Source organism: Periplaneta americana, chromosome 15, assembly GCF_040183065.1.
Source record: "Periplaneta americana isolate PAMFEO1 chromosome 15, P.americana_PAMFEO1_priV1, whole genome shotgun sequence".
Lineage (NCBI taxonomy): Eukaryota > Metazoa > Arthropoda > Insecta > Blattodea > Blattidae > Periplaneta > Periplaneta americana.
In genome coordinates this window covers 10,596,387-10,621,697 of record NC_091131.1, presented here as the reverse complement: position 1 = coordinate 10,621,697, position 25,311 = coordinate 10,596,387, and the positions used below count along the sequence as shown (strand labels likewise).

The 25,311-nt window shown below is 36.6% G+C and overlaps 2 protein-coding genes across 6 annotated transcripts in view; one reads left to right on the top strand and one right to left on the bottom strand.

Annotated features, from left to right (window-relative positions):
• Positions 1–20,994, bottom strand: part of Sos (Son of sevenless) — a 106,214-nt gene extending 85,220 nt beyond the window's left edge. The window contains exon 1 of the mRNA XM_069846660.1: positions 20,605–20,994. Coding sequence (XP_069702761.1) covers positions 20,605–20,709 — 105 coding nt within the window. The 5' untranslated portion in view covers positions 20,710–20,994. The remainder of the gene's footprint in view (positions 1–20,604) is intronic.
• A 706-nt stretch (positions 20,995–21,700) lies between these two features.
• On the top strand, positions 21,701–24,685 carry LOC138714625 (uncharacterized). Of its 5 annotated transcripts, none has more exons than XR_011336051.1 (6): positions 21,701–22,003; positions 22,612–22,942; positions 23,022–23,177; positions 23,306–23,383; positions 24,277–24,345; positions 24,534–24,685. XR_011336051.1 is itself a non-coding variant. In XM_069846659.1 (5 exons), exons 2-5 carry the CDS (start codon positions 23,081–23,083, stop codon positions 24,662–24,664), a joined length of 375 nt encoding a protein of 124 aa, XP_069702760.1. In that variant the 5' UTR covers positions 21,701–22,906; positions 23,022–23,080; the 3' UTR covers positions 24,665–24,685. The 5 variants fall into 5 exon arrangements, 3 of the variants coding, with proteins under 3 accessions (XP_069702760.1, XP_069702758.1, XP_069702759.1); XR_011336050.1 differs by having other exon boundaries at positions 22,612–22,945; XM_069846659.1 differs by having other exon boundaries at positions 21,701–22,906.
• Positions 24,686–25,311: the final 626 nt, after the last annotated feature.

Below are 25,311 nucleotides of genomic sequence, written 5' to 3'. Positions count from 1 at the left end.
ATATGCTGAAACTCGCTTCAAACCGGTGACTCTACAACAGTGACGTCATGACACACTTTGAAATGAACACCCAGTATATCGTGCAATTTTGAGTAGAGTATGTAACTTCGTATTAACATTATTTTCTCTTGTAATTTTTATTTAAATGTTGTTGAAACAATAACACAAAGGCGCAGTTATTTTCTCCGTGCAGAAATGATACACGAATTACGATAACTTAGGAAGAGCCGAACGAGCAAGCTTTTATATACGAAATCTCACTCACTAATCAATACAGTACATCCAAGAGAAGTCATAATGATATCGAAATATATAATATAGGCCTACCAGTGGTATCTTAATCTTTTTTGCTAGCGTTATTTTACGACGCTGTAGTAACATCTAGGTTATTTAGCATATGAATGAAATGAAGGTGATAATGCCGGTGAAATGAGTCCGGGGTCCAATACCGAAAGTTACCCAGCATTTGCTCCTATTGGGTTGAGGGAAAACCCCGGAAAAACTTCAACCAGTTAACTTGCCCCGACCGGGATTCGAACCCGGGCCACCTGGTTTCGCGGCCAGACGCGCTGACCGTTACTCCACAGGTGTGGATTTTTTTGCTAGCGTAACCCCAAAATATATTTGTACTCCCAAACTGCATTGCAATTATATAAGAATTAACAAAAGACTATGATTGATGTACTAAAAACATATCATTATTCATTATTATTATTATTATTATTATTATTATTATTATTATTACTACTACTACTATTATTATACAGCAGTTATTGATGCAATAATAATAGTAATGATTTACGTAAAATGTTATTGAAGCAAGGAAAAAACAAGAATTGATATTGCAAAAGAAACTATAATATAATGCAATAATTATCAACAAGTATAATCAATTTCAAGGAAAAATTGTTCCGGGGCCGGCTATCGATCCCGGAACCCTTCGCTTAGCTCGCGAACGCTCTACCGACTGAGCTATCCCAGCAACTACACACGACAGTCACAATTTTTCCTTTTATATCCACACAACTCAAATGAGCTGACAAGACGTCAGAACTCAACTATGAGTGCACACAATTACTTGTGTGACTTAAATTGTGGCTTTCTGTTAACGTACCTCCAGTAACGAATGTATTATACAAATCTGGCTTTCAGGTAGTAGCTCCCTGTAAAGCAGGTTTGAATAATTTCAAGGAAAAATTGTTCCGGGATCGGGTATCGATCCTTGAAATTATTCAAACCTGCTTTACAGGAAGCTACTACCTGAAAGCCAGATTTGTATAAGTATAATAAAATTAATATGTCAGCATTTTTACATACATAATCAGTGGGATGCGTACCTCTGGGGGTTCCATAGATTGAATACTACTGTAATATACCATCCTCTAGAATTACAATCACAACAAATAATACGTAGGCTACTATCTCCTAACTTTAAAAATAATTTGGAAATCTGATTACAAAAGACATTTAAAATCAGTACACAACATCTCAATTCTGTAATTCTGTTTATAAAAATCGGCAATTCTATCCCTTCTTTTTACGAAACGTTCTTCCTCAAAATTGATTTCTCGTTACAAGGCTACTAAAAATTCGTAGTCTATTTCGCAATAATGTTTCAATTGTTTTTTTTTGTTATTTAACGACGCTGTATCAACTATTAGGTTATTTAGCGTCGATGAGATTGGTGATAGCGAGATGAGGCCGAGGATTCGCCATAGATAACATGGCATTCACCTTACGGTTGTGGAAAACCTCGGAAAAACCCAACCAGGTAATCAGCCCAAGAGGGGATCGAACCCGCGCCCGAGCGCAACTTCAGACCGGCAGGCAAGCGCCTTAACCAACTGAGCCACGCTGGTGGCTGTGTTTACACTTAGGCCTAGTTCATTAATAACATAAATGCACAAGAGTGAAGATTTTGAAATGTTTCTTATCTTCAAGGCCGTAATTGTTTGACAGAGTCGACCTAGTGTTGTACGAATTGCAATGGTTTTGCTCATATTATGGAAAAACTGTAAATAGCTACATAATTAGGACCTATATGTAGGCTATAAATAATATTGCAGAGAGACACTGTAACTATTAATGGGATTTGCTGAAATGAAAAATCAGGCTGTAACATTAAACCAATGCCAAAAACGTAGTCTACTGATTACAGATGGAACTACAGTAGAACCTCTATTATCCGTGGTAATGAAGGGGATGGGCTGAACGGTTAATCGAAAAAATCGGATAATCCGCACCATGAAAGATTTTGTAATTTCCTCCATTGTCTTGTATTTAACTCCCTATGTAGTGGATCAGAAGTTCATTAATTTAAATCTGGTTATAAACGACGGGTTTTTAAAGGACAAGGAAGCCCTTTGTAATGACTGTCTCAGGAAAGATAGGAATAAAGGAGGTCTCATGTTGTAGATTTACATACTTTTTCACACTTTATCCTTGTTTTTTTTATTAAATCGCGCAGTTGTAACTCCAATCTCGTATGCTGATGCGAGATGAGCCACAGTTTCTCTTTCTCAAACCATTCAATTATCTCCATTTTTTTTCGATACTTAGCACAACACATTTTCTGTTAACATCGTGGAAGACGTTATGTTATAGAACGGCAATTTGAACAGTAAACAATGTTGTATAACGATAAAGGCTTGTAATAAAACACTATAGCAAAAACATAACAGGCCTATGTAGAACCTACTAACATAGTCTAGTATATACAGTCACGAAGCTCGAGTTGTGAGAGTACTAGGAACAATAGACTCTGTCGGTACTATTTCGTATTGTCTATAATGAGGCGGTAGTAGCGATAGTAGCGATCCTAGTGGTTAGCAACTATCTATGGATGCATATTCCCTACGTATTGAGCTTCGTGACTGTATATACTAGACTGTGCTACTAATATGATATACAAAACAGTACTTTATATAAGTTATTTATTTCTGAAGAAAAAAAAGAGCGCGAGATATAGACAGTCGGATAATCCGCCCATCGGTTAATAGGGTGACGGATAATCGGGGTTCTAATGTATAATAATAGTTTAAGGGATACGATTCGCAGTCCTGAAAATAAAAGACACACAAACAAAAGTGATAAAACTCATTCTGCATCAGACTACCATCGCAAAATTCTTTTCATATTGCTGACTAAAATAAATTTATTCAGATTAATAGAATTTTTTTTTACGTTTGTTAACGCATTTTTGAAATCTAAAGAAATATTACTGGTATTTCAAAGAAACACAGACAACATTCTCGAGTCGTGCACGAATTAAAAAAAAAAAACATGTAATCATGAATATTTGTAACTCAAAAATTGTATTTACCAAAGTGCTACTGGAAAGTAGTCAGGTTCGAATTCTTGTGCGTTATATGATGAGCTGGTGGGGCCACTGGCTAAGAAGAAACTGAAGAAACTAACTGGAAGGAATGTAAAAATTAAATTGTGTTTTATTTAACGACGCTTGCAACTGCTGAGGTTATATCAGCGTCGCCAGTGTGCCGGAATTTGGTCCCGCAGGAGTTCTTTTACATGTCAGCAAATCTACTGATATGAACCTGTCGCATTTCAGCAAAATTTAAATGCCATCAACTTGGGCTGGGATCGAACCCGCAACCTCGGATACAGAAGGCCAGCACTCTACCGACTGCGCCACCCAGGCTGACTGGAAGGAATGGTGGAAGGAGGAAAAAGTTCGGGCCAGAACATATCATATGATGACAACATTAAGATATATGGATAATTATTTTTTTTTAATTATGGTCTATTTAACGACGCTTGCTACTGCCAAGGTTACATCAGCGTCACCAGTGTGCCGGAATTTTGTCCCGCAGGAGTTCTTTTACATGCCAGTAAATCTACTGACATGAGCCTGTCGCATTTAAGCACACTTAAATGGCATCGACCTAGGCTGGGATCGAACCCGCAACCTCGAGCACAGAAGGCCAGCACTATACCAACTAAGCTACCTAGGCTGACTATATGGATCATATACAGAGACTAAGTGGAAGGCAGAAAAGAGGGAAGATTGGAGAAGCTGGGTTTGCAGTGAAGGACCTGACCTTGGGCAAAGAGCTATAAATGAAAGAATGAATGTGATGATCATAAATAAACGTTTGTGTCAAATTTCAACACCCTAAGTGCTTTTCATATCATTTTATGCCATTATGAAAAAGGGTAAAACAGAATGAGTAAAAAATATGGAACAATGCTTGTAACTTTCTTATTTCTAATTTTATGAAGAAACAAAAGTTGCAGGGTATCAAAGAAGGAATATTTTGAACACAGTTTCAAATACTATGCTTTTCATTTATAAAGAGTGTACCAACAAGACTGTTTTTTTTTTTAAATGGCACCATGTACTTATTTCCCCATTTTTGGATTCTTCAAGTCTCAGTAAGTACAAAATCATATTTTGTTTTGCAATTTATAAACTATTGTTTTGTAAAAATTACCTCTTTTGATGGCAATGTAGATGCACTGAACAAAGGGAAATTTTAATGCTCCAGTACATCAAATTGAGGAGGCTTTGGATTAAATAACTGACAAAAGCTAAAAGAAACAACTGAATAAAGCTAATAAAAATAATTAAATAACAATAGGTATTAATATTATTTAAATTTATAGCTAATTTAAAAATGACATGTTTTAGGATATGTATCATTGAAATTTAACTGCAATAGTAATACAATACATGGATTTTAAACCAAGAAAACCCATTAAAACTAAAATTAGCATTGTTGTGTTGTCACATGTTGATTTCAGTTTTCACAAAAGATGCTCAAAATGGCTGACATCATGGTCAACTGCAAGCTGGTGAGTCGATTAAATGTGAGCTTTATTCTACTGCTAATACAGTATCAAGAGCTTTTTCACAGTCTGTAATTTGTTTTGGTCTTCCAGACTTTGGCTTATTTTTAACACTTCCAGTTTCATTGAATTTTCTTAAAATTTTAGATATCTAGAATCAGTAAAGTTCCTTTTTGGATGCATTTAATTAAATAAGACACAAACCTCTTCTTGGTTCTTCCTTCTATCACCATAGCCGATCATTATTATTAGAAGGCCTATTTCAATTCGTTGTTCTTCTGTAAGATTTGCCATGATTAATTACTTTCAGGAAGATATTGGAATTAAATAACTATTGTTATTCAATTGTTTTTATTAGCTTTATTCACTTGTTTCTATTAGCTTTTGTCTGCAATTGTTTAATCCAAAGCCTTCTCAAATTGAAGTACAGAAGCATTAAAATTTCCCTCTGTTCAGTGCACATACATTGTCATCAAAAGAGGTAATTTTTACAAAACAATAGTTTATAATTGGCGAAACAAAATTTGATTTTGTAAATACTGAGACTTGAAGAATCCAAAAAATGGAAAAAGAAGTTGTTGTTTTCTAATGCCAGGCATTTGACAATAAAGTCATTTGATCTCTTGCACTCCAATATTTTTCAAAGATACTATCATGGCCAGCCACTGAAGCACAGATTTTGAGGTGTTCTGAATCCATTTCTTGGTTTGAGTTGCACAATGGGCAGTTAGGGGACTGATATATTCCAATTCTATGTAGGTGTTTGGCCAAACAATCATGGCCTGTTGCCAATCTAAATGCAGGTAAAGACGATTTTCGTGGTAAATCGGAAATTAACTGTGGATTATGATGCAGAGAGTTCCATTTTTTCCCTTGAGATTGTGTTATCAAATTTTGTTTGTCGAAGTCTAAGTATGTAGATTTAATAAATTTTTTCACAGAGTAATACGTAGATTTTGTAACAGGTCTGTAAGTAGCAGTGCTGCCCTTCTTTGCTAAAGCATCCGCATTCTCGTTTCCCCAGGATTCCACAATGGGATGGTATCCATTGGAATACAATTCTTTTATTGAGTGATATTAATTGAGAGAGCATTTTAGTTATTTCTGATGTTTGAGAAGAAGGTGTGTGTTTAGAGACTATTGATAGAATAGCTGCTTTGGAGTCTGACAATACAACTGCATTCCTAAATTTATTGATGTGGCATAGAAGATTCCTGAGACTTTCGCCTATTGCAATGATTTCTCCATCAAAACTTGTTGTTCCATATCCAAGAGATCTATAAAATGAGAAGAGACAGCACGTAACACCTGCACCGGCACCTTGTTCTCTGGAGATCAAGGATCCATCAGTGTATAAATAAAGCCAGTTTTGTGGAGGGTACCTAATATTAATTGTCTCTAAAGACAATTGTTTCATTATTTCAGTGTTTACTTCTGATTTCAGTATTTCTTCTGTTAAATTTAGATTATATTCTATATTTAATGGAGAAAGAAGTACATGGTGCCTTTGGCACACTCTTCATAAAAGAAAAGCACAGTATTTGAAAACATGTTCAAAATGTTTCTTCTTTGATACCCTACAACTTTTGTATAAATAGTTTCTTCATAAAATTAGAAATTTGAAAGTTACAGCATTGTTCCATACTTTTACTCACTCTGTATATCGTAGCTGCGTCTTCAAAATCCACTAAATGCATTAAAAAGATTTTGCAGGAGAAAGAAAAAAGCACCGTCACTTTTAATTCCCTCGATTTTCAAAGCCACTTTTACGTATAATTTCCTCATTTTTGATGTGAAGATTGAAATTCTACCGAAAGTAGCTTTGAAAATCAAGGGATATAAAAGTGACAATGCATTTTTATTTCTTCTGCAAAATCTTTTTAAATGCACATAACGGATTTTGGAGGCACTGCGATGATATTTCATAGTGTATGCTCCAAGACAGACTACATTTAAGCCATTTATCTGGGCCCATTTTGATACCTCCAGAGTTGAATTTCACGTGATGAATGACCAATAAATTTTCCCAGAGGACTTCAAATAGATTGTTTTTACATAACTTAAGCCCTAGACAAGAACTTCCTAGCTTTAATGTCCCACCAAAGGAAGCCATGCTAGGGACTTGTCCTTAATTCTCAACTGGAACTGAACTTGGGACTTCAGATTCAGTGGGAAGCACGATAACAACAATACCACCGAGGACAAACAAGGGATGCCTAGAATCCCTATTGGTAAGTCATTAGCTGATTGACAGCTCAGCTGTTACAGTGACAATGGAAAACAAGGCTCTGCCAAGAGATAGTCCTGCATCTCAATCCAAGGACTGCGGAGACAGATAACTTGCAAAGCGTGATTATGAAACACAATCAAACTCTCACTGATAACAGCAATGCAGGATTCAAGTCAGAAGGCCATCTTTTCTACAAGAGCAGGAAACGAGTTGATAAACACATTCACCATTAGCAGATTTCTGATAAAGTGCAGAGATAAATATAAATGATCTGGACAACGCTAATGAGAAATAGCATTGCAACTCTGAATCAATGACGTTTTATTCCAAGAAAACAATCTTCAAAATTAGTCTCATCACTCTTACTAGCCTATTGTTTCTTTCAATTCACGGTGATATGGTTTAAATAAATCATGATGGTCAACTATTTTAATTTCACATTACAACTTTTCTTTAAGTATTATGATTCTGTAAAGAATAGATTTAAGATTCTTACAGAAATACATAAATTTCAGCATACCCGAAAAAGTAGGTTTTGGAAAACAGTGTAAATCTATTACTGTGTTTAACATTTCTCCTGAACTACAGGACGGAATTTTTTTTCATATATTGCCAGTACCTACAAGTCAATTCAAATGGAAATGATGAGTATGAAAGATAATAATTATTATAAAAATAAATCAAACATTTAAAAAAAGGTGATTCACTAGAAATCAGCTCTAACCATTCTTATTTTCTAACTAGCCGTACCCGTGTGCTCCGCTGCACCCGTTAGAAATAAATATAAAGTAATTACATAATTAAAATAGGACATTTGATCCAGGGAACATTCGTGTTTGATAGAAGGATAAATCGTTTAATATGTTACTTAATTTAAATTGTATTTAAATAATTAAAATGCGATCATTTTGGTCCAGAGAGCAATCATTTGGTGCAATGACAATTCCTTTAACATGTTTCTTAATTTTTATTACATGCAACCATAGTTAAATGAACATTGACATCATTTAGATTTAATGTGTACACTTTATTTTACTTGCTATATGTTTCCATTGAATTATGTTAATAACTTAATTTTAACCCTTGTTTTCTACGTATTCAGTAAATGGCGCTTGGCCCACTATGGCTCTGAACCTTTGAAATAACTTAAATTATATTATATTAAGACATTATATTATATTATATAAAAAGTGTGTTGATAACGGATGTACTCCGATAAGTAAGTTTTTAATTTGTTATGGGGGCTCTTGAATCTCAGGAGGAACAAATTTTATTTTACAACAGCGCAACATAATCTGCTTGGCTCATTGCCCTATTTTTTTGCATTGCATTTAATGCATATGTATTTTATGTATTTTAACACGATTCAATTGAGCATAGTTAAAATTTGGATTATAAAATAATGGAATGTTAAGCTAATATATTACTTACTTACTTACAAATGGCTTTTAAGGAACCCGAAGGTTCATTGTCGCCCTCACATAAGCCCGCCATCAGTCCCTATCCTGTGAAAGATTAATCCAGTCTCTATCATCATATCCCACCTCCCTCAAATCCATTTTAATATTATCTTCCCATCTACGTCTCGGCCTCCCCAAAGGTCTTTTTCCCTCCGGTCTCCCAACTAACACTCTATATGCATTTTTGGATTCGCCCATACGTGCTACATGCCCTGCCCATCTCAAACGTCTGGATTTAATGTTCCTAATTATGTCAGGCGAAGAAAACAATGCGTGCAGTTCTGCTTTGTGTAACTTTCTCCATTCTCCTGTAACTTCATCCCGCTTAGCCCCAATATTTTCCTAAGCACCTTATTCTCAAACACCCTTAACCTATGTTCCTCTCTCAGAGTGAGACTCCAAGTTTCACAACCATACAGAACAGCTAATATATTATTACTGCATACTAAATTAATACACTCTCGTTGTTCGTTAATTCTCTGAGATAGACATTATTTTAAGAAATACAGGAATTGAATATACAGAATAGCCTATCAAGTTTCCTGTGCATAAGAAGGTATTTTAATCTTACCTGTCCTCAATTCACTCAGAGGTTACTGTAATAACATTATAGCATTATGTCCATATAGAGAAACTACACTTTCCAATGGTGAAATAATAATTAATTACACAAATCGGTTAATTTAGCTTCCGATATTACTTCATACAAACACAGAAACATTCTCTGTAGGCTATCTGTCATAGCTTCCGATTGTTGACCAAGGCCCCTTATAGACGAAGTCATTTGTTCTTTATTTCATTACACTGCCTTAGATGGCAGTTATTTTAATTTTAAAACTCATTTAACTCATTAAATATCAGTCCTATCAAAATTTTTCAAAGAATAAAACTTATCGGAAATAATTCTTAAAGAAATGTTTGTTATGTAACATATTTCACAAAAATGAATATTAAGCGAGATATTTCGATTTATTTAATTCAGGCCCCCTTATAACCCCCCTTTTAAATAATGTATTTTGAATGCCATATAGCCTACAATCTAAGTTACAACGAACTTAATTTATATTCCAATTTTCATCGAAATCCGTTCAGCCATTATCGCGTGAAAAGGTAACAAACATACAGACAGACAGACAGACATACAAACAAAAATTTCAAAAAGACGATTTTCGGCTTCAGGGTGGTTAATTATATATGTTAGGACCAATTATTTTTGGAAAATCGAAAATTACCAGAAAAATTTCGTCTACAGATTTATTATTAGTATAGATTAGCTCTATATAAAAGAGAAAGTATTATGATGCCGAAAAAATAAGTTTTGAGATACAGTACAACCTCGATTATTCATGGTAATGAAGAGGGTGAACTGAACGGTTAATCGAGAAAATTGGATAAATTATACCACGGATGATTTTTATCAATTAAGTGTATAATACTGTTGAGGTTGAAGCTTTGGCTCATGTCTTGGGTTAATGCCCATTTGGCAAAACTCTTTGTAACAGCAGACATCACAAAATCAGGTCTGTAATCGCAACATGCCTTAAGTCCAATGGCTACACTACCTATGAAGAAGTCCATGGAATAGTGGATACTGGAAGTCATCGGCGTATTGATATTATAACATTTAAACTTGGAGAGACAAAAGGTTATATTCTGGATTCGAGACGCATCAGAATCAACCTGAGGAGGTTAATCTAGAGAAAAGGAGAATTTACGAACCCACTATCCCTTATTACAAAACATCATATAAACTCAGGGATATAGAAGTCATCAGATTAATGGTGGGCGCTAGAGGGACCATAACAAAACAATTTGTGTCATTCTGTCATAAATGTGGAGTCCCAACAACAACAATTAAGGAAATTTCTATTATAGCTTTGAAGGTTTCTCTGCAGATTTTACAGCGACATTTGTATTTCAATTCAAATTACAGTTGAATTTTCTCAGTCCATTTTTTAATTTGTATTTTTTTAAATTTTCATTATGTGAAATATTATCTACTGCAAATTTTAGTTTCTGGTAAACAAATTTCTTGTAAGACATTTTAATGTAATTTTAAATGTTACTATTTAACATTGTTTGTCTTTGGCAACCTCAACAAGTTGAGGAAGATTTATGTATTTATTTATTTATTTATATGTAATCTAAAGTTCTTGCCATGCTGCAACTACAGATGTCTTCATGCTAGACACTACTGTGCAATATTATGTTCGCAATAAATAACAAACACAAAGAAGTACAGTAAAATGTAGCACTTTATCCTTGTTTTCTATTAAATCGCAAACAGTTGTAATGCATATCTCATATTCTGATGTGACACGCACCACTGTTTGTCTTTTCCGAAGTCGCTCAATTATTTTCACATTTTTTGGCAATTAGCACAAGTTTTCTTTTGACAAGACATTTTGCTTACAAGTAATACAATGCAGCCAGTCCAGCAGGAGGACAATACTAAATGGTGCATGGGTTTGCAGTTGTGTGATAAGGATTGTAAAAACTGATAGACACAGTCACCAAAATTGTACATATCCAACAGAAAAACCAGAAACTAAACACACCAGCATAATACGAAATATACAACACACCCAAAACAAATCCTCAACACACAACTGAATTTCAGAACACACACACTATTTGACTTCACACTACACAACACAAACACACCCCCACCGGGAGCAAAGACACCAGAAGACGCAAGGACAATGCAGTTCTGAAGATGGCTCCCAAGCTGAAACTAGTCAACTAAGGTATTTTAAAGGGATCGAACCCGCTTCCGAGCACAATTTCAGACCAGCAGGCAAGCATATTAACCGACTGAGCCACGCCAGTGGCTAAGACTGGCTTGCCACCAGCATAGCTCAGTTGGCTATGGTGCTTGCCTTCCGATCCAGAGTTGCGCTCAGGCACGGATTCAATTTCATCTTGGGCTGATTACCTGGTTGGGTTTTTTCCGAGGTTTACCACAACCGTAAGGTGAATGTTAGGTAATCTATGGCGAATCCTAAGCCTCATCTTGTCAAACACATTGCGCTATCACCAATACCATCGACGCTAAATAACCTACGTCTAGTAGTTGGTACAGCTTCATTAAATAACCAACTAAAAAAAAAAAGACTAATCTGCTTGTCTCACTCATGTTCATCACACAGAATATTATGCTGCAGTCTCTGATCCCGATGCCGGATTGAATCCTCTCAGTTTAAGTTCCACCTCTTAGGTTCCCTCTGGTGGCCAACCCTCATGCACTGTGTCATAGATGTATTCCATCGGATCCCGGCCACTTAGTCACTCATAATGAGTGCACCTCTGCACATAATGTGTTGGACATTGTGCCACTGTCATACATCTATGAGATCTATGGGAATCCGATGTGGCTTTGTGGATAGAGCGTCAGCATGTAGAGCTGAAAACCCAGGTTCAAATCCAGTGCCGGAGAGAATTTTTCTCCATTCCACTCATCCTTCATAACAGAGAGAGCAAGCTTCTTTGGAGTTTTATCAGAAGATTACTAATCAAAGGTTAGTAACCTACCACAGAACAAATTATCATGTACATTCTTGTCTAAAAAGAAACTGCAAGATAAACCTTCAGTTAACGGCCACACCCTCAGTATCACTATCAGCAGCAACATTAAGGATAACAAAGAAGAATGAATTAACGTTATCTTACAAAAGGCATATTTAAAACGCACAAAAAACTTTAGGTAGGCCTAGGCCTATGTGTAATAAAACATAATTGGATTATATGGATATAACAACAAAGAGTCCACACCTGTAGAGTAACGGTTAGCGCGTCTGGCCGCAAAACCAGGTGGCCTGGGTTCGATTCCCGGTCGGGGCAAGTTATCTGGTTGAGGTTTTTTTTCCGGGGTTTTCCCTCAACCCAATATAAGCAAATGCTGGGTAACTTTCAGTGCTGGACCCCGGACTCATTTCACCGGCATTATCACCTTCATCTCATTCAGACGCTAAATAACCTAAGATGTTGATAAGGCGTCGTAAAATAATCTACTAAAATAAAACAAAGATGCACTTTTCAGAATAACAGAAACCACAACAACAATCGACTTCCTTCCTCGTTTGTGGCTATGTAATAAAACAGAGCATGAATATTATGAAATAAATGCTGAATTAAGACATAACACTGCAAGTCATAGCAAAGCACTTATGTAAGCCTGGGGTATTGTAAAATAGGCCTAATATACGTTAATCTTTTGTTATCTTATTTCTTTGTATCAAATATAGCTAGATGGTTCAATACAATGGCCAAGCAGTGATATCAAAAATTAAATTGACTTTTTAATGTCCAATTATACTGTTTTTATTAATTGCTGTTCAGCCTCAAATATTCAAGAAATGTGGGCCTCAATAAAGTAAGTTCCAGAGAATATCTCTTGGTAACAGATCCAACATAAACATTGCCTTTTTTCCTTGCTTCCCTTCAGTGTGTTACTCAAATTTCTGAAAAATCTATTTGCATACTTACCGACTCCAAGGGGGCTATATTTAATATAATTAAATATGTACCAAACCTACGAGGCGTGTTCTTAAAGTAAGTTCCAAAAGGGAGTAGAAAGTAAACGGGAAAATATTTACAAACCATTTTTGTAGCATTGTATTCCCCACACTTCAATTACTTCTCACCATAATCTCCACCATTATTGAGACATTTATCGAGTCGTGGCACAAGTCTTTCTATCCCCTCATTGTAGAATTCACCCGCCTGCGAACCACTCAGCAACATTTGTGGAAAATTCAAGGAAAGCGAAGAAATTGTGAACCTCCTGTCCTCATGAATTTTTTCATCGACAGCACGCACCAAATCGTCATTGATCAAAGATGGCCGACCGGTATGCTGCTCGTCATGCACAGAGTTGCGGCCCTCGTTGAACTTTCTAACCCATCTCCTGACCATTCCATCACTAATGGCATCATCACCATACACCTCACAAAGTTGATGATGAATGTCAGCTTGTTTGATGTTTCTCGCTTTCAAAAAACGGATAACAGACCGCATCTCACAGTCGGCGGGGTGCTCGATCACTTTAATCATTTCAACTGATCACAACTAACCACACACACGGACTGAAGCTCTGAAACTGCATGCACAGCTTGTCTGAGGACTGAAGAAGAAAACACGTATGCACAAAATAACGATTGCAGCGATGCGACAGCTATAATTGAAAATGGAACTTACTTTAAGAACACGCCTCGTATATGCACGTAGAATTATTCCAATTCAGAAACAGCTAAGTAAACTAAAAGAACTCCAAAAGGAAATAACATTTCAATGGATACCTAGTCATTGTGGTATACCTGGAAACGAGAAAGTCGATAACATTGCAAAACAGGCAACATATTTGCAACCAAGACCTCTTCAAGTGATATCTCTATCCACTACTTTTGCTTCAGTAAAGTCTCATTTTACAAACCTATGGATCAACAATCGGCTCTCTTCTGACAAAGGAAAAATTTTACAGTCTGTACAAAAGAAACCAAATGACCTGGAAATGCACAAAAACTCTCCCAGACATGTTCAAACATTTTTAACAAGAGCCAGAACAGGTCACATTGTCACTCAATTGTACCTACACCGATTTCACCTTTCTGATAATCCTACTTGTCTGTGGTGTAATAATCATGATGAAGATCTGGAACACATTCTTCTATACTGTCCATCCATAAACCCCAAAAGAAGTAAATTAAAATCATCAGTACCAGTTGCAGAAGACACAGCCCTGCAGTATATATTGACTACACCCCACCTCTGGCTACTAGCAACAGTGATCTATAATGAACACCAATCAAAATACCCCTCATTTCTCGTGAAAAACAACAACTGAATAGACTACAGTGGACTATAGTGGACTTTATGTTGTCAGCAAACAGCTGGATACATTAAGAAGATTGATTCCTTGCTTCCCTGATGATGGAGCCAACATGCAACTCCGAAACATTGGATGTTTCTATATTAAGACATGTAGTGCAAATACCCAAAAATCTCGCACCATGTTGACCACTTTCAAGTACTTTTTACTTTGTCATTTTAATAATACACATGCTTCAAGCTCAATGTGGAAAGTTTCGTAAATTATTTCTCACTGCTGTATTCAGTGGTCCGTCTTACTCTCAAGTCTTGTTACAAATCAGAATGTGGTATTCGTTATTTATAACATACAGATGCCTCAAACTAGCAAGCTGTCTCGTTCGCGCAGGCGCACAGAGCACTTCTCCCCTACCACTGTCCGCCTACTGCTGTGCACTGTGGACTATAGAACGGTACAGCTCAGTTCTAATAACAGTTGAGAAGGCTACATAGGGAGGGTACATCTCGAATACATTGTCAAGAGGTCAACTTTTCAGATAATATGACTATACCTGGGTATCGGAGCCTAGGTGGGCCTCCTCCGTTAGCTATACTACTTCCCCTCTCCAGGCAGCTTCCTAGTTTGAGGCATCTGTACGTATGACATAGGGCTCCCAGATATCAAAACCGAAAAAAATTGGACACACTAGAACATTTGGGTGGGTGGGGGGAGGCGTATGAAGAAAATGTGAAACTGTATGGACATGATACAATAAAGGCAGGGAGTAACTTACATTTACAGTAGTAAACATGTACAAAAGGTCAGTACTTAGCAAGAGTTAGATTTAACTACTGATGCTTTCTGCAACAGCAATACTCCTCTGATGAGTGACTCTTCTCTACAACTTGCTGTCTTTGAAAATTAACTCATATAATTCTATTTCTGTAATGTGTCTTTAGAGTGTGAGAAAACCCCCTCTATTGAAGCATTAGAACCCAACAAAGCAAACAAAAACTGATAAGAAGTCATTATCATATTAACACATTCTCATTGAGTATAGGCGAAGACAGAATTCATTCCAGATGAATACCGAATACTAATAAAATCGGAAAATTTTAAATAGCTACAAAATATACAATACTATCTTGTATTTTGTACAAAAACCGGGGCATTTGGCATCTTGGACACACTCTTTCAGGACAAGGGGACAAATGTCAGAAATTCGGGACTGTACTAGCTATACCATGACGTTTGGGAACCATAGATTAGGGAGTCAGTAACCATGGACAAGTAATAATGAAAATAATAAAAAAAACAGTGAAATAACAAGGAATTTCGTTTGACTTTTATCATTACTAATGATATAATAATTCTCTTTGAGAAGTTTTTGATTGTTTTGTAATTATTTTGTCTGGATCAGCCAAGAAAGGCACTGCAATAATCCAAAAACCAATACAACCCATGACAACAGAAAAAAAAAAACTATTTGAAAAACCATACGAAAATATAAAACAATACACAAGAGCGACTGAACATCTACCAAGGAAAACAACAGCAGCCATCTTCCGACTCTTCACCAGCCATGAGCAAAAACCTGATCTGGAAAATAAGGAAGACAAGATCTTGCAGGATGGTGGGAAGCAAGAGAATTAGTGATTTAGGCCAATATCCAGCCATTGGAAAACAAACACATATACATATATATTGTGAGTGGTAGCATTGTGGTTAAGGTGCGTTTTAAATATGTCTTTTGTAAGATAACGTTAATTCATTCTTCTTTGTTATCCTTAAAGTTGCTGCTGATAGTGATACTGAGGGTGTGGCCGTTAACTGAAGGTTTATCTTGCAGTTTCTTTTTAGACAAGAATGTACATGATTATTTGTTCTGTGGTAGGTTACTAACCTTTGATTAGTAATCTTGTGATAAAACTCCAAAGAAGCTTGCTTTCTCTGTGACGTTGCAAATCGAAAGGTGGCAGGTTCGATTCCCGATGGGTTCAGGAATTTTTTCCTTTAATCTAATTCTCCCAGCCATACTACGGCACTTGGTTTTACTCAGTCCATAACAGAAATGAATGCCAGGGGTATTTAATTGGGGATAAAGGCAGCACACATGTAGGAGTAACATTGTACAGGTGGGAGGATCAACCTCCTGCTCTTCCATGGTCTATAATGGGAATGACTTTACCTTTCATACAGCTGCAATGTATCCATAAAGTCACGGTGGGTTTATAAATAATTATATTGGGAGGTCACTATGTATTCTTATTTCACTTACTTTGTGAATGTTGGTACCCTCATGTTTATTTATTTATTTTTTTTTAATTTTATTGGGTTATTTTACGACGCTGTATCAACATCTAGGTTATTTAGCGTCTGAATGAAATGAAGGTGATAATGCCGGTGAAATGAGTCTGGGGTCCAACACCGAAAGTTACCCAGCATTTTCTCATACTGGGTTGAGGGAAAACCCCAGAAAAAACCTCAACCAGGTAACTTGCCCCGACCGGAATTCGGACCCGGGCCACCTGGTTTCGCAGCCAGACGCGCTGACCGTTACTCCACAGGTGTGGACCCCTCATGTTTACATCGGTACCATGATACCAAGGTAACAGCAAGGGCGCACCGACGGGGGGGGGGGGGGGGTCCATCAGGTCCGGACCCCTCCCTCAACATTTTGTAACATTTTTACTGAAATTTTAAGCATTGATATAGGCCTATAATTTCGTTATCTATAATTTCACCTAAATGATTCATGTAGATGTACATAACACTTTTTGTCACGCATCGTGATATCACAGTTCCTCCACAAGGTGTTAACGAACTAAAGAAAGAACCAAGAAGACTGGACTTTGTTTTGTAAAAAAAAATAGAGGAAGATATGTTTTTATGTAACTTTACATCCTTTTATTGGACCACCCCCAAGAGAAATACCTGGGTGCGCCATTGGGTAACAGTGCAGTTATAAACAAACATGGCTGACCAGAGTCCATTTATCATCTAACAAAAATTAGTGACAGTAGTTCGGCTTCATGAAAGATGTTATACTGGCAACACCGTGGGAACAGTGAAGATGAAATTTCGAGATCACTTTGATGTGAAACCGCCAAGGAAAGCAACAATGTTGGGGTGGGAAAAACATGCATTCGCAATGGGTAGTGTGAAAGACTGTTCCAGAAGTGGAAGGCCAACAACAAGATCTTTGCTTCTTCCAAGGTTCCGTTAATGGGCCAGCTTAGTGAATGGTTGGTGCCATAATTGCAACAAGCTGGTATCGAAGACACTGCGGTCCTGCAACAGGACGGAGTGCCAGCACACTTTGCATTGCCGATACCTGAATACTTTTCCCAACCGGTGGATTGGAATAGGATCTGCAATGATCAAGCTCCTTTTGCCTGGCCTCCACGAAGTCGCTGATAATGCTCTCTGGAAGTTCAAGGACATAGTGCGAAATCACCGCTATAACACAATGGCACAATTATGAGCAGCTGTGTATAGAAGATGCCTTCAACGAAGTGATCTTTGATTATCTCCGCAAAACATTTGCCAGGACATGGCACAGAATTCAGCTGTTCCATGAAAATGAAGATTTTTCATACCGATGCCCTGGATCGTTAAACTATCAGGTACATGTCCATAGCAGTGTCGCAGTACTGTTGTAGTAGTGTCCCATCATGGCGATGTATGCAATGGAGGGGAAAAGGAACTGGCCACTCTACCCCATTATCTCCTGGCCTAGTTGTCTCATAAATGGTGCCATGTCGGACAATTCACTGAACAACAACATGGTTACCATGGTTACAGATCAAATATTATTGATGGACGTAAAAAAGACGTGTACGTAATGAAATTTATAGCTTGCAGAACTTGAATCAGTTGATTAAATGGCGATCTTACTCGTGTTAATTGTGTAAGCATGTGAGGCTTACAGCTGTTTTGGTGTTTCTTCACACCATCCTCAGAGTCTACTAGATCGCGGCGTCATTTCGAACTTCGCTGCCTGTTGTGTGGGTGCGTTCGATTGTTGAAAAGTGTTGAAATGTGGTGGTGGATGGTGTGAAGAAACACCGAAACAGCTGTAAGCCGCACATGCTTAACACAATTAACACGAGTAAGATCGCCATTTAATCAATTATTTATATTCAAGTGTTAAAGTAGTGTACGAAAGATTCAACATGGATTGAATCAGTTGTTACTCTTGTCTGATATGAATTCCGTCATATGTTCAATAAGAATTTTCCATATGAAAACATTCACCACTGGAATAAACAGCTAAAAGAAGCAGGAGGCCTACTGAGCAGTGTGTGTTTAGGGAGATCTTCTTTAAGTAACTAATTAGTCTACTGAAGCAATCCGAACCAAGTTGTGTGTGTAGTCCCAAGCAATCAGCGTGTAAATTGACCAACAAGTAGTAAGTAGGCATTTAAAAAATGACAGTTCCTAAGGTGTTGAAAAAGACGATAAAATTCAGTTCCTACTGTGTATATACTACACCAGGACAATTTTGTTAAATTGATAATGACGAATAATTCTTAGAGTGTGTACAATGTTTAGTGATGAGGCCACTTTTTATGTAATCTTTCAGCAAAATGGTACGCCTAATGTTCCTTCGCACTTTTCTAGCGTAGTTCAGAAATTTCTAAATGAAATACGTCTACAGAAATGCATCGAAGGAATGAATAGAAACCCTGACCACCAAGTTCCCTGGACCTCACCCTATGGATTTTTCCTTCTGGGATTATGTCAAGTAAATATCACTTAGCTATCTGCTTATCTAACCTAATTCAACCTAATCTTTAACTAGCAATATTTACGGAAATACATACCAGCAGATGGAAAAATACAGTGCAACATGATCCCCACAATCAAACGCTACCATTAATATCTGCCAAATGTTTTACGCTTTATCAACTGCTATAAGCCAAATATGGTAAACAAACAGTGCCATTAAAGTAAAAAACGACAAAAAATACAGTTATCAGTATGGTAGCCTATAATCGGAACAAGTGTGCAACTATCTGAATGTCCAGTAAGTGCATTCATGCTGAAAATTGTTCTTTATATGGAGTAGGTTCTTAAGAGTACAACCATCTGCAAATTTGTAGGTGTACTTGTAATTTATATTGTATAGCTACTAAGTTAGTTTATGCTTAAAAACTGCATGTCTGTCAACTATCACAAAACTTTTACAGCCAAATCAGGCTTCTAGGTTTCAGTCTAGAAAGGAAACTCCGAATATTAATAATGTAATTTACTGGGGAAAGACGTTGGAGCCTAGCATCGGCTACTCCTGCTATTACCACACGGCAATTCACATTTTATAATATGACAGATCGAAATGTTAAGAAATGGAAATTCTGAAAATTTTGTCTCAAGTAGAAGTAGGCCTACGCAGTTTTACGAGGCATTTTGCCCAAATCAGGATACGAATTCTGTCAATATCGAAGTAAAAACTAGTCTCTTCCACTACTTAATTTCTAGTTCTACACGTCTTAAGTTCCCATGACATGCTGCCGTATGAGCTAGCTATATGTCTACTTTCCTGTCCTTTCCTCGACTTCATTACAAAGTATACATAATAAACAAAGAATGACGCAAAAGCTTAAAATAAGCGCCTCCACAAGATCACAGTAACATTTCCTATGCTTAGCAGGTTTTTAAATTTATCTTTTTAACTCGTATTTCTAAGGTGAATAAACTACCCATTGTGCACAGGAAATCAGAAATGACATTTGCCTACACGAAAGATGTTCAATAGACTAGCTACATTAATATCTTTAACATGAGTAATGACGAAAAATTATTTTACAAAACTAAGACATTTGTAAATCATTTTCTGTTACTGACATCTTTAAACTTTTTCAGTCATAGACTATTTAGGCTATAAGGGTTCACTTCAAAACAAACAAAAATTATGTAAGAATGAAACAACAAAATGACACTTAAATGATTATTCCCAACATTTTCTCTCATGGCAATCTTTCAGGGATATCAATATGGTCACAAAATAAAACACAGTCTTATAAATTACAATAATAATGTTAAATGTAATAAATATACTGGTGTTCTGTCAAAATGTATATGAACTGGATTAAAAAAAATACCTAACAATGTTTACGAACTACAATTTCAATCTTGTATTAGGCCAAATTCATTTGACATGGTGTCGTAACACGTTCCTGTAACAAGACGAGAAAGTTTTCGGAAATATAAAGGCAATGATTAATTTCCACAAAGAAAGATCAGCACACAGAGCTAATCACAAGTAACAACTATGTACACTTACACACTATCAATGTTACCTTTCGCAAAGAATTGACAAATACTCCTTTCCATTTTGCAGCGTTTTCTTCCTTTTCAAAATCATAATTATGTGGTTCTGATGTTGAAGATGGCGTGGAAAACATTGCAATTTGTAGTGAAAAGTATTCGTTAGTGAAAACACAACTGGCTTCTATGCGCCATGTTTACTGATGACGAAAAATGAGACAGATGAGATTGACATTGAAACACCACTGGCCTTGAACATGTACAATCAAATATAAACGTTTATAAATGTGTAATTAATGTTCACGTAATAAATATGACAATAGGAATGTTCTGAACTTTGTGTAAACACACAAAAAACCTTGAAAGATCCATATTTTATCTCACACGTAAAGAACCTCCGAATGTATCACTATCAAAACCGACTGCGCATGCGAAAATGCCATAGTTCGATATATCGAAAAGAGCATAAACCATCTGTGTTATCTTCATTGGTTCAGTTTGTTGGTTATGGACAGATAAAAATTTCCCGCAAGATGCAAGGAGTTGAGGTAGAAGGAATAAATTCTGTGAGAATGTTGGCGTTGCAGTGGTGTTGGTTTGAGAAGTTGACAATAGATGTACCTCAAGCCCGATTATGCGATTCTGCCCCCTACCACGCCTACTAGGAATTAAATTTCACCATACCACGATCGTGTGACCCAACACTTCGAATGATAGCAACAGCCAATCTTTTGCATGGGAATGAACAATAAATATTATATAACATTCAAAAAATCACATCGAACTTTAAAGCGTAAAATATTATATTTGAGGTAGGAAAAAAATTACATCGCTATGTTGGGCAAACAATGGGGTTTGGATTTACAAAACATTATGTTCGCTGTTCTCTTGCTGAACAATCATTCTTCTTTCTGCGGCATCATGTACAACAGTACCCTGCAGATAATGTCTTGGAATATTCCCAATTTATTGCGCGATAGCATCATTCAGTTGCTATAGGGTTGTTGGGTGTGCCACGACAATTCTTTCATGAAGGTAAACCCAGCGAATAGGGAGTAATTCCTTATACGCTAGTAATTCCACAAGCAAAGTTTGCAGGATTGAGACATGGAGATCGTGGATGCCATATTCATGGATAAATATATAATAGGATGCGAAACTGCGGACAGCACGATCTAGAAGCGGTATTCTGAAATAAGGTGATCAGCGCCCGACGTCGTAGGTGGTAAATCATAGAACTACGTGAGGACCAGCGTTCTCCACTCTCCGATACGAAGTAGTCAGAACGTTGGCCGATGACCAGCCAACAGCGTTATGAAGGCAAGATGGATTCCAGAAAAATGCAAAAGATTCGAGGAAGATGCTCAGCGCCTGGATGCAAGACTGTTAATACTGTGGGAGGGAAGCATTTTTTCCTCAGGAACCTATGAGGTAAGCTTTAGTATTATTATTGTGTCCTGTGTAGCCTAAACCTTACACTTGAAAACAATGTACTTTTTGGTGAAGTAGGTTAGACGAGCTGTGCATTGCTTTCTGCTAGTTTATTTAGGATTATAGTAGGAGTATAAATTTAGATGGTTCCGAAATTCAGTCAAACTGTAACGAAATGTGAAATATTGACGAAAAAGAGCAAGAAGGCTGAAAATGAAACCTCGTAAACCTGAATTGTAGCATTAGGCCACATGGCTGCAAACTAAAACCACGTGGTTTTTAGTATAAACATCTCACAGTTATGGAAAATAAAATTATGCCTTCTTTGATGTAGTTAGCCATTCTGGAGAAATTCTCAATCATGTGTAGTAATAATAATAATAATAATAATAAGCTTAGGCCTAATATTTAATTTAGTTTTACCCAATATCTGTTGCTGCTACCAGTTTTCCTATGGTCACTCACCACCTAGTGATGCGCATTAGACATCTCTTAAAATAACACAAATGCAGCAGATAACTTATTATTTTTTTCCCCAAGTTTTGCATGATTTCTATTCAATATTTCTTCTACTTTATCTCATTAGTAATTGTAATCCATTGCTTTAGGTGTTGGAAGTGGCTCCGATTTTGTGGGCTAGAGGACCGGTATCGAGTTGCCGCACATGCCACACACACAGGTTGAGAATCTGCATGGACCACTTCATTGAGTCTGACTATTATAGCTCTTCACAAAAAGTGATACTTAAGCAAACTGCAGTGCCCACTGTTCATGCTAATGGATTAGTGGTGCCATCAAACCCTAAAATCCGGAGCCCACCATCTAGCCCAGTTATGCCTCGAGCGACCTTATCACCGGGGTCTACCCCAACTTTCAGGCATCACAAGACTTTGCGGACGTATGGTAGGAGGGCGAAGATTGATTCTGCAGCTGCTGAAGGTAGTTAGTACACTAGCAATGTTTTTATGTCATTCATGTTTAAAATTTCCGATTTCATTACTCTTTTCTTTATTTTCAGGTACGCGTAGTCTCATAGGTTTACAAGCTGCAACTGAGTAGGCTGCAGGCTTGGCAGCTATGCCTCAAACAATTCCTGCTCCTATGAGTACTCCAGCTTCAAAGATTACTGCTTCGACGGCATATGCCGGGATGAATAAAGATGCATGCCAACAAGGTAATTATTCCACTTAGTCAAGTTTATGGATTTCAAGGAATGCCTTAGTTTCTCATCAGCTGTTCTTACATTACATGTTTCAAAATACATAATTAATTATGTTTCGTTTTTTTTTGTGATTATTACAGGGAACAGTATGATTGGTGAACAGCTGAGGGGCTATCAGCAACCATCGCTCCTATTCAATGTGGTTCCCACAGCTGAAAGTAAGCGATACTGTCTTGTGAGCCTGGTAACATGCTAGTAATCATTTAAGTTAATTGCCCCCTGCCATATGTCTGCAGTTTTCATACTTCATTCTTTTACAGTAGCGAATAATAACAAATCCTCTTAACTACAGGGCAGGGTGTTTATCTTGTTATATATCGATCGTCCAGTTCAAAAGTGCGACAACTCAAAAATTGCCATTTTTTAGTTATTTATACTACTGAAAGCCCCTTTCGGAGCTCTTTCCGATTCAATATTGAGATAAGTCATATTTACAACCAAAAAGAATAAAAACGAAATAAACTGCTTTAGAAGTAATTTTAACTATGGACTTTATTAATTCATTATTACTACATTTCGAAATCTATTAATAATGAACTGGAAGATCGTGATATACTCGTCCTGAATACTGACTCAGTTCTAATTGTCGTGGTTATGAACCACAAATCTGTCCCTTTTTAGGGGATTTATTTGAAACTTTCAACTGAAGATATCTCAAAACTTGTTTTTTTGAGTTGTCGCACTTTTGAACCAGACGATCGATATTGCAACTGATATCCTGACAAGTCTCCCTGGCACACGAAGTACACTATCATTCCCTCTTACTGACTTCTCTTTAATATCCCAACACCTCTGCTGATTATCCCTTTCTGTTAGTGTCAGTTGTCCTCTATGGCCCAGCCTATTAGCAAAAAAATATTTTATATTACATTACAACGAACAATTCAGATTAACACAATCAAATTTGTTGCAGCATTAAACTTTTGGATTGTTACTATTACTTAACATTTATATGAGTTATAATTTATACAGTTAAGAGCAGTTTGAAATGAATGGAGCACAAAGTCTGTTCAATTCTTGCTTCAATTTAATTTATCATTTATTTCCTTAGATACTGACATGAATACATCCAAGATGGAACAGTTTCCTTCAGCTTCAGCTACACCTCCTTCCAAACTTGGTAAATATTGATCACATTTTGATGTATTGTCAATTTTGTAGTATGTTATATAGCCTATCCATAGCCTGCATGCCTTTTGTTAGGCCTACATTAACTTAACAAGGCTAAAGGTGTTGTCACGTTTCATTTTTTATTTAAAATAGTTCCCAGCAATTAGATTAATCTGAAGTTAATTTCGTAATCTTTAGGTCCTGGTGTTGCAAAACGAAAACTTTTCTCGAGTCCTCACTTCTCATCTTCACCCAGGAGCAACAAACTAAAAATGGCAGCTCTGAAAGCAAAGGTGAAGAGACTGCAGAAAAAATTGCAGTGTCTTTAAAGTAGTGTAAATAGCTCATATTGTGTGTAACAAAAAGGTATAATATCATATTGGTAGAAAGTTCATAGCTTTTTTTATTATTTTTTTTTATTTTTATTTATTTATTTTTTTTTTTGCCCCAGAAAAAAATGTTTTTAGCAAATGTTAAATATATTGTGTAATTGTAGGGAGCAAAGTTACAGTATGTGGTACATGTGTGTGTATGTAAGAGAGATATTTGACTTTGGAAGTTGGGGGTTAACATACCTTCAGTTCACCTAGTAAACTTTTTTGCCCAACATAATGCAAGTAAGTGATGCAGCTCATGTATTTCACTCTGACCCTCAGTACATACAACATTTTGGTATACGTTACCGTTATGTGTATGCCAAACAACAATGTCTAAGAACCTTAGATGTGATCCTAGAAAAGTATTCTAAAATGTGTTGCAAAATAGTAGATAGTAATATGACAGTTTCAATTATCAAACATTTTTTTGTAGTATCTGAAATCCGATTAATGTAATATGTATCTAGTCAGCGATGTATGCAACAGAGGGGAGAAAGGAATTGGCCACTCTTACTCATTACCTCCTGCTCTGATTGTCCCATGAGTGTTACTTGTAGGGTCCAAACCTGTTTTTGGACAGTTGACTAACCAATAGTTGA

What these genes read in the sequence shown, in the direction of transcription:
- LOC138714625 (XM_069846659.1), top strand. Translation starts at nt 23,081, where the DNA reads ATGCCTCAAACAATTCCTGCTCCTATGAGTACTCCAGCTTCAAAGATT. An exon ending in TGTGGTTCCCACAGCTGAAA is followed by an intron (nt 23,384 to 24,276) that starts GTAAGCGATACT and finishes TTATTTCCTTAG; the next exon opens with ATACTGACATGAATACATCC. An exon ending in TACACCTCCTTCCAAACTTG is followed by an intron (nt 24,346 to 24,533) that starts GTAAATATTGAT and finishes CGTAATCTTTAG; the next exon opens with GTCCTGGTGTTGCAAAACGA.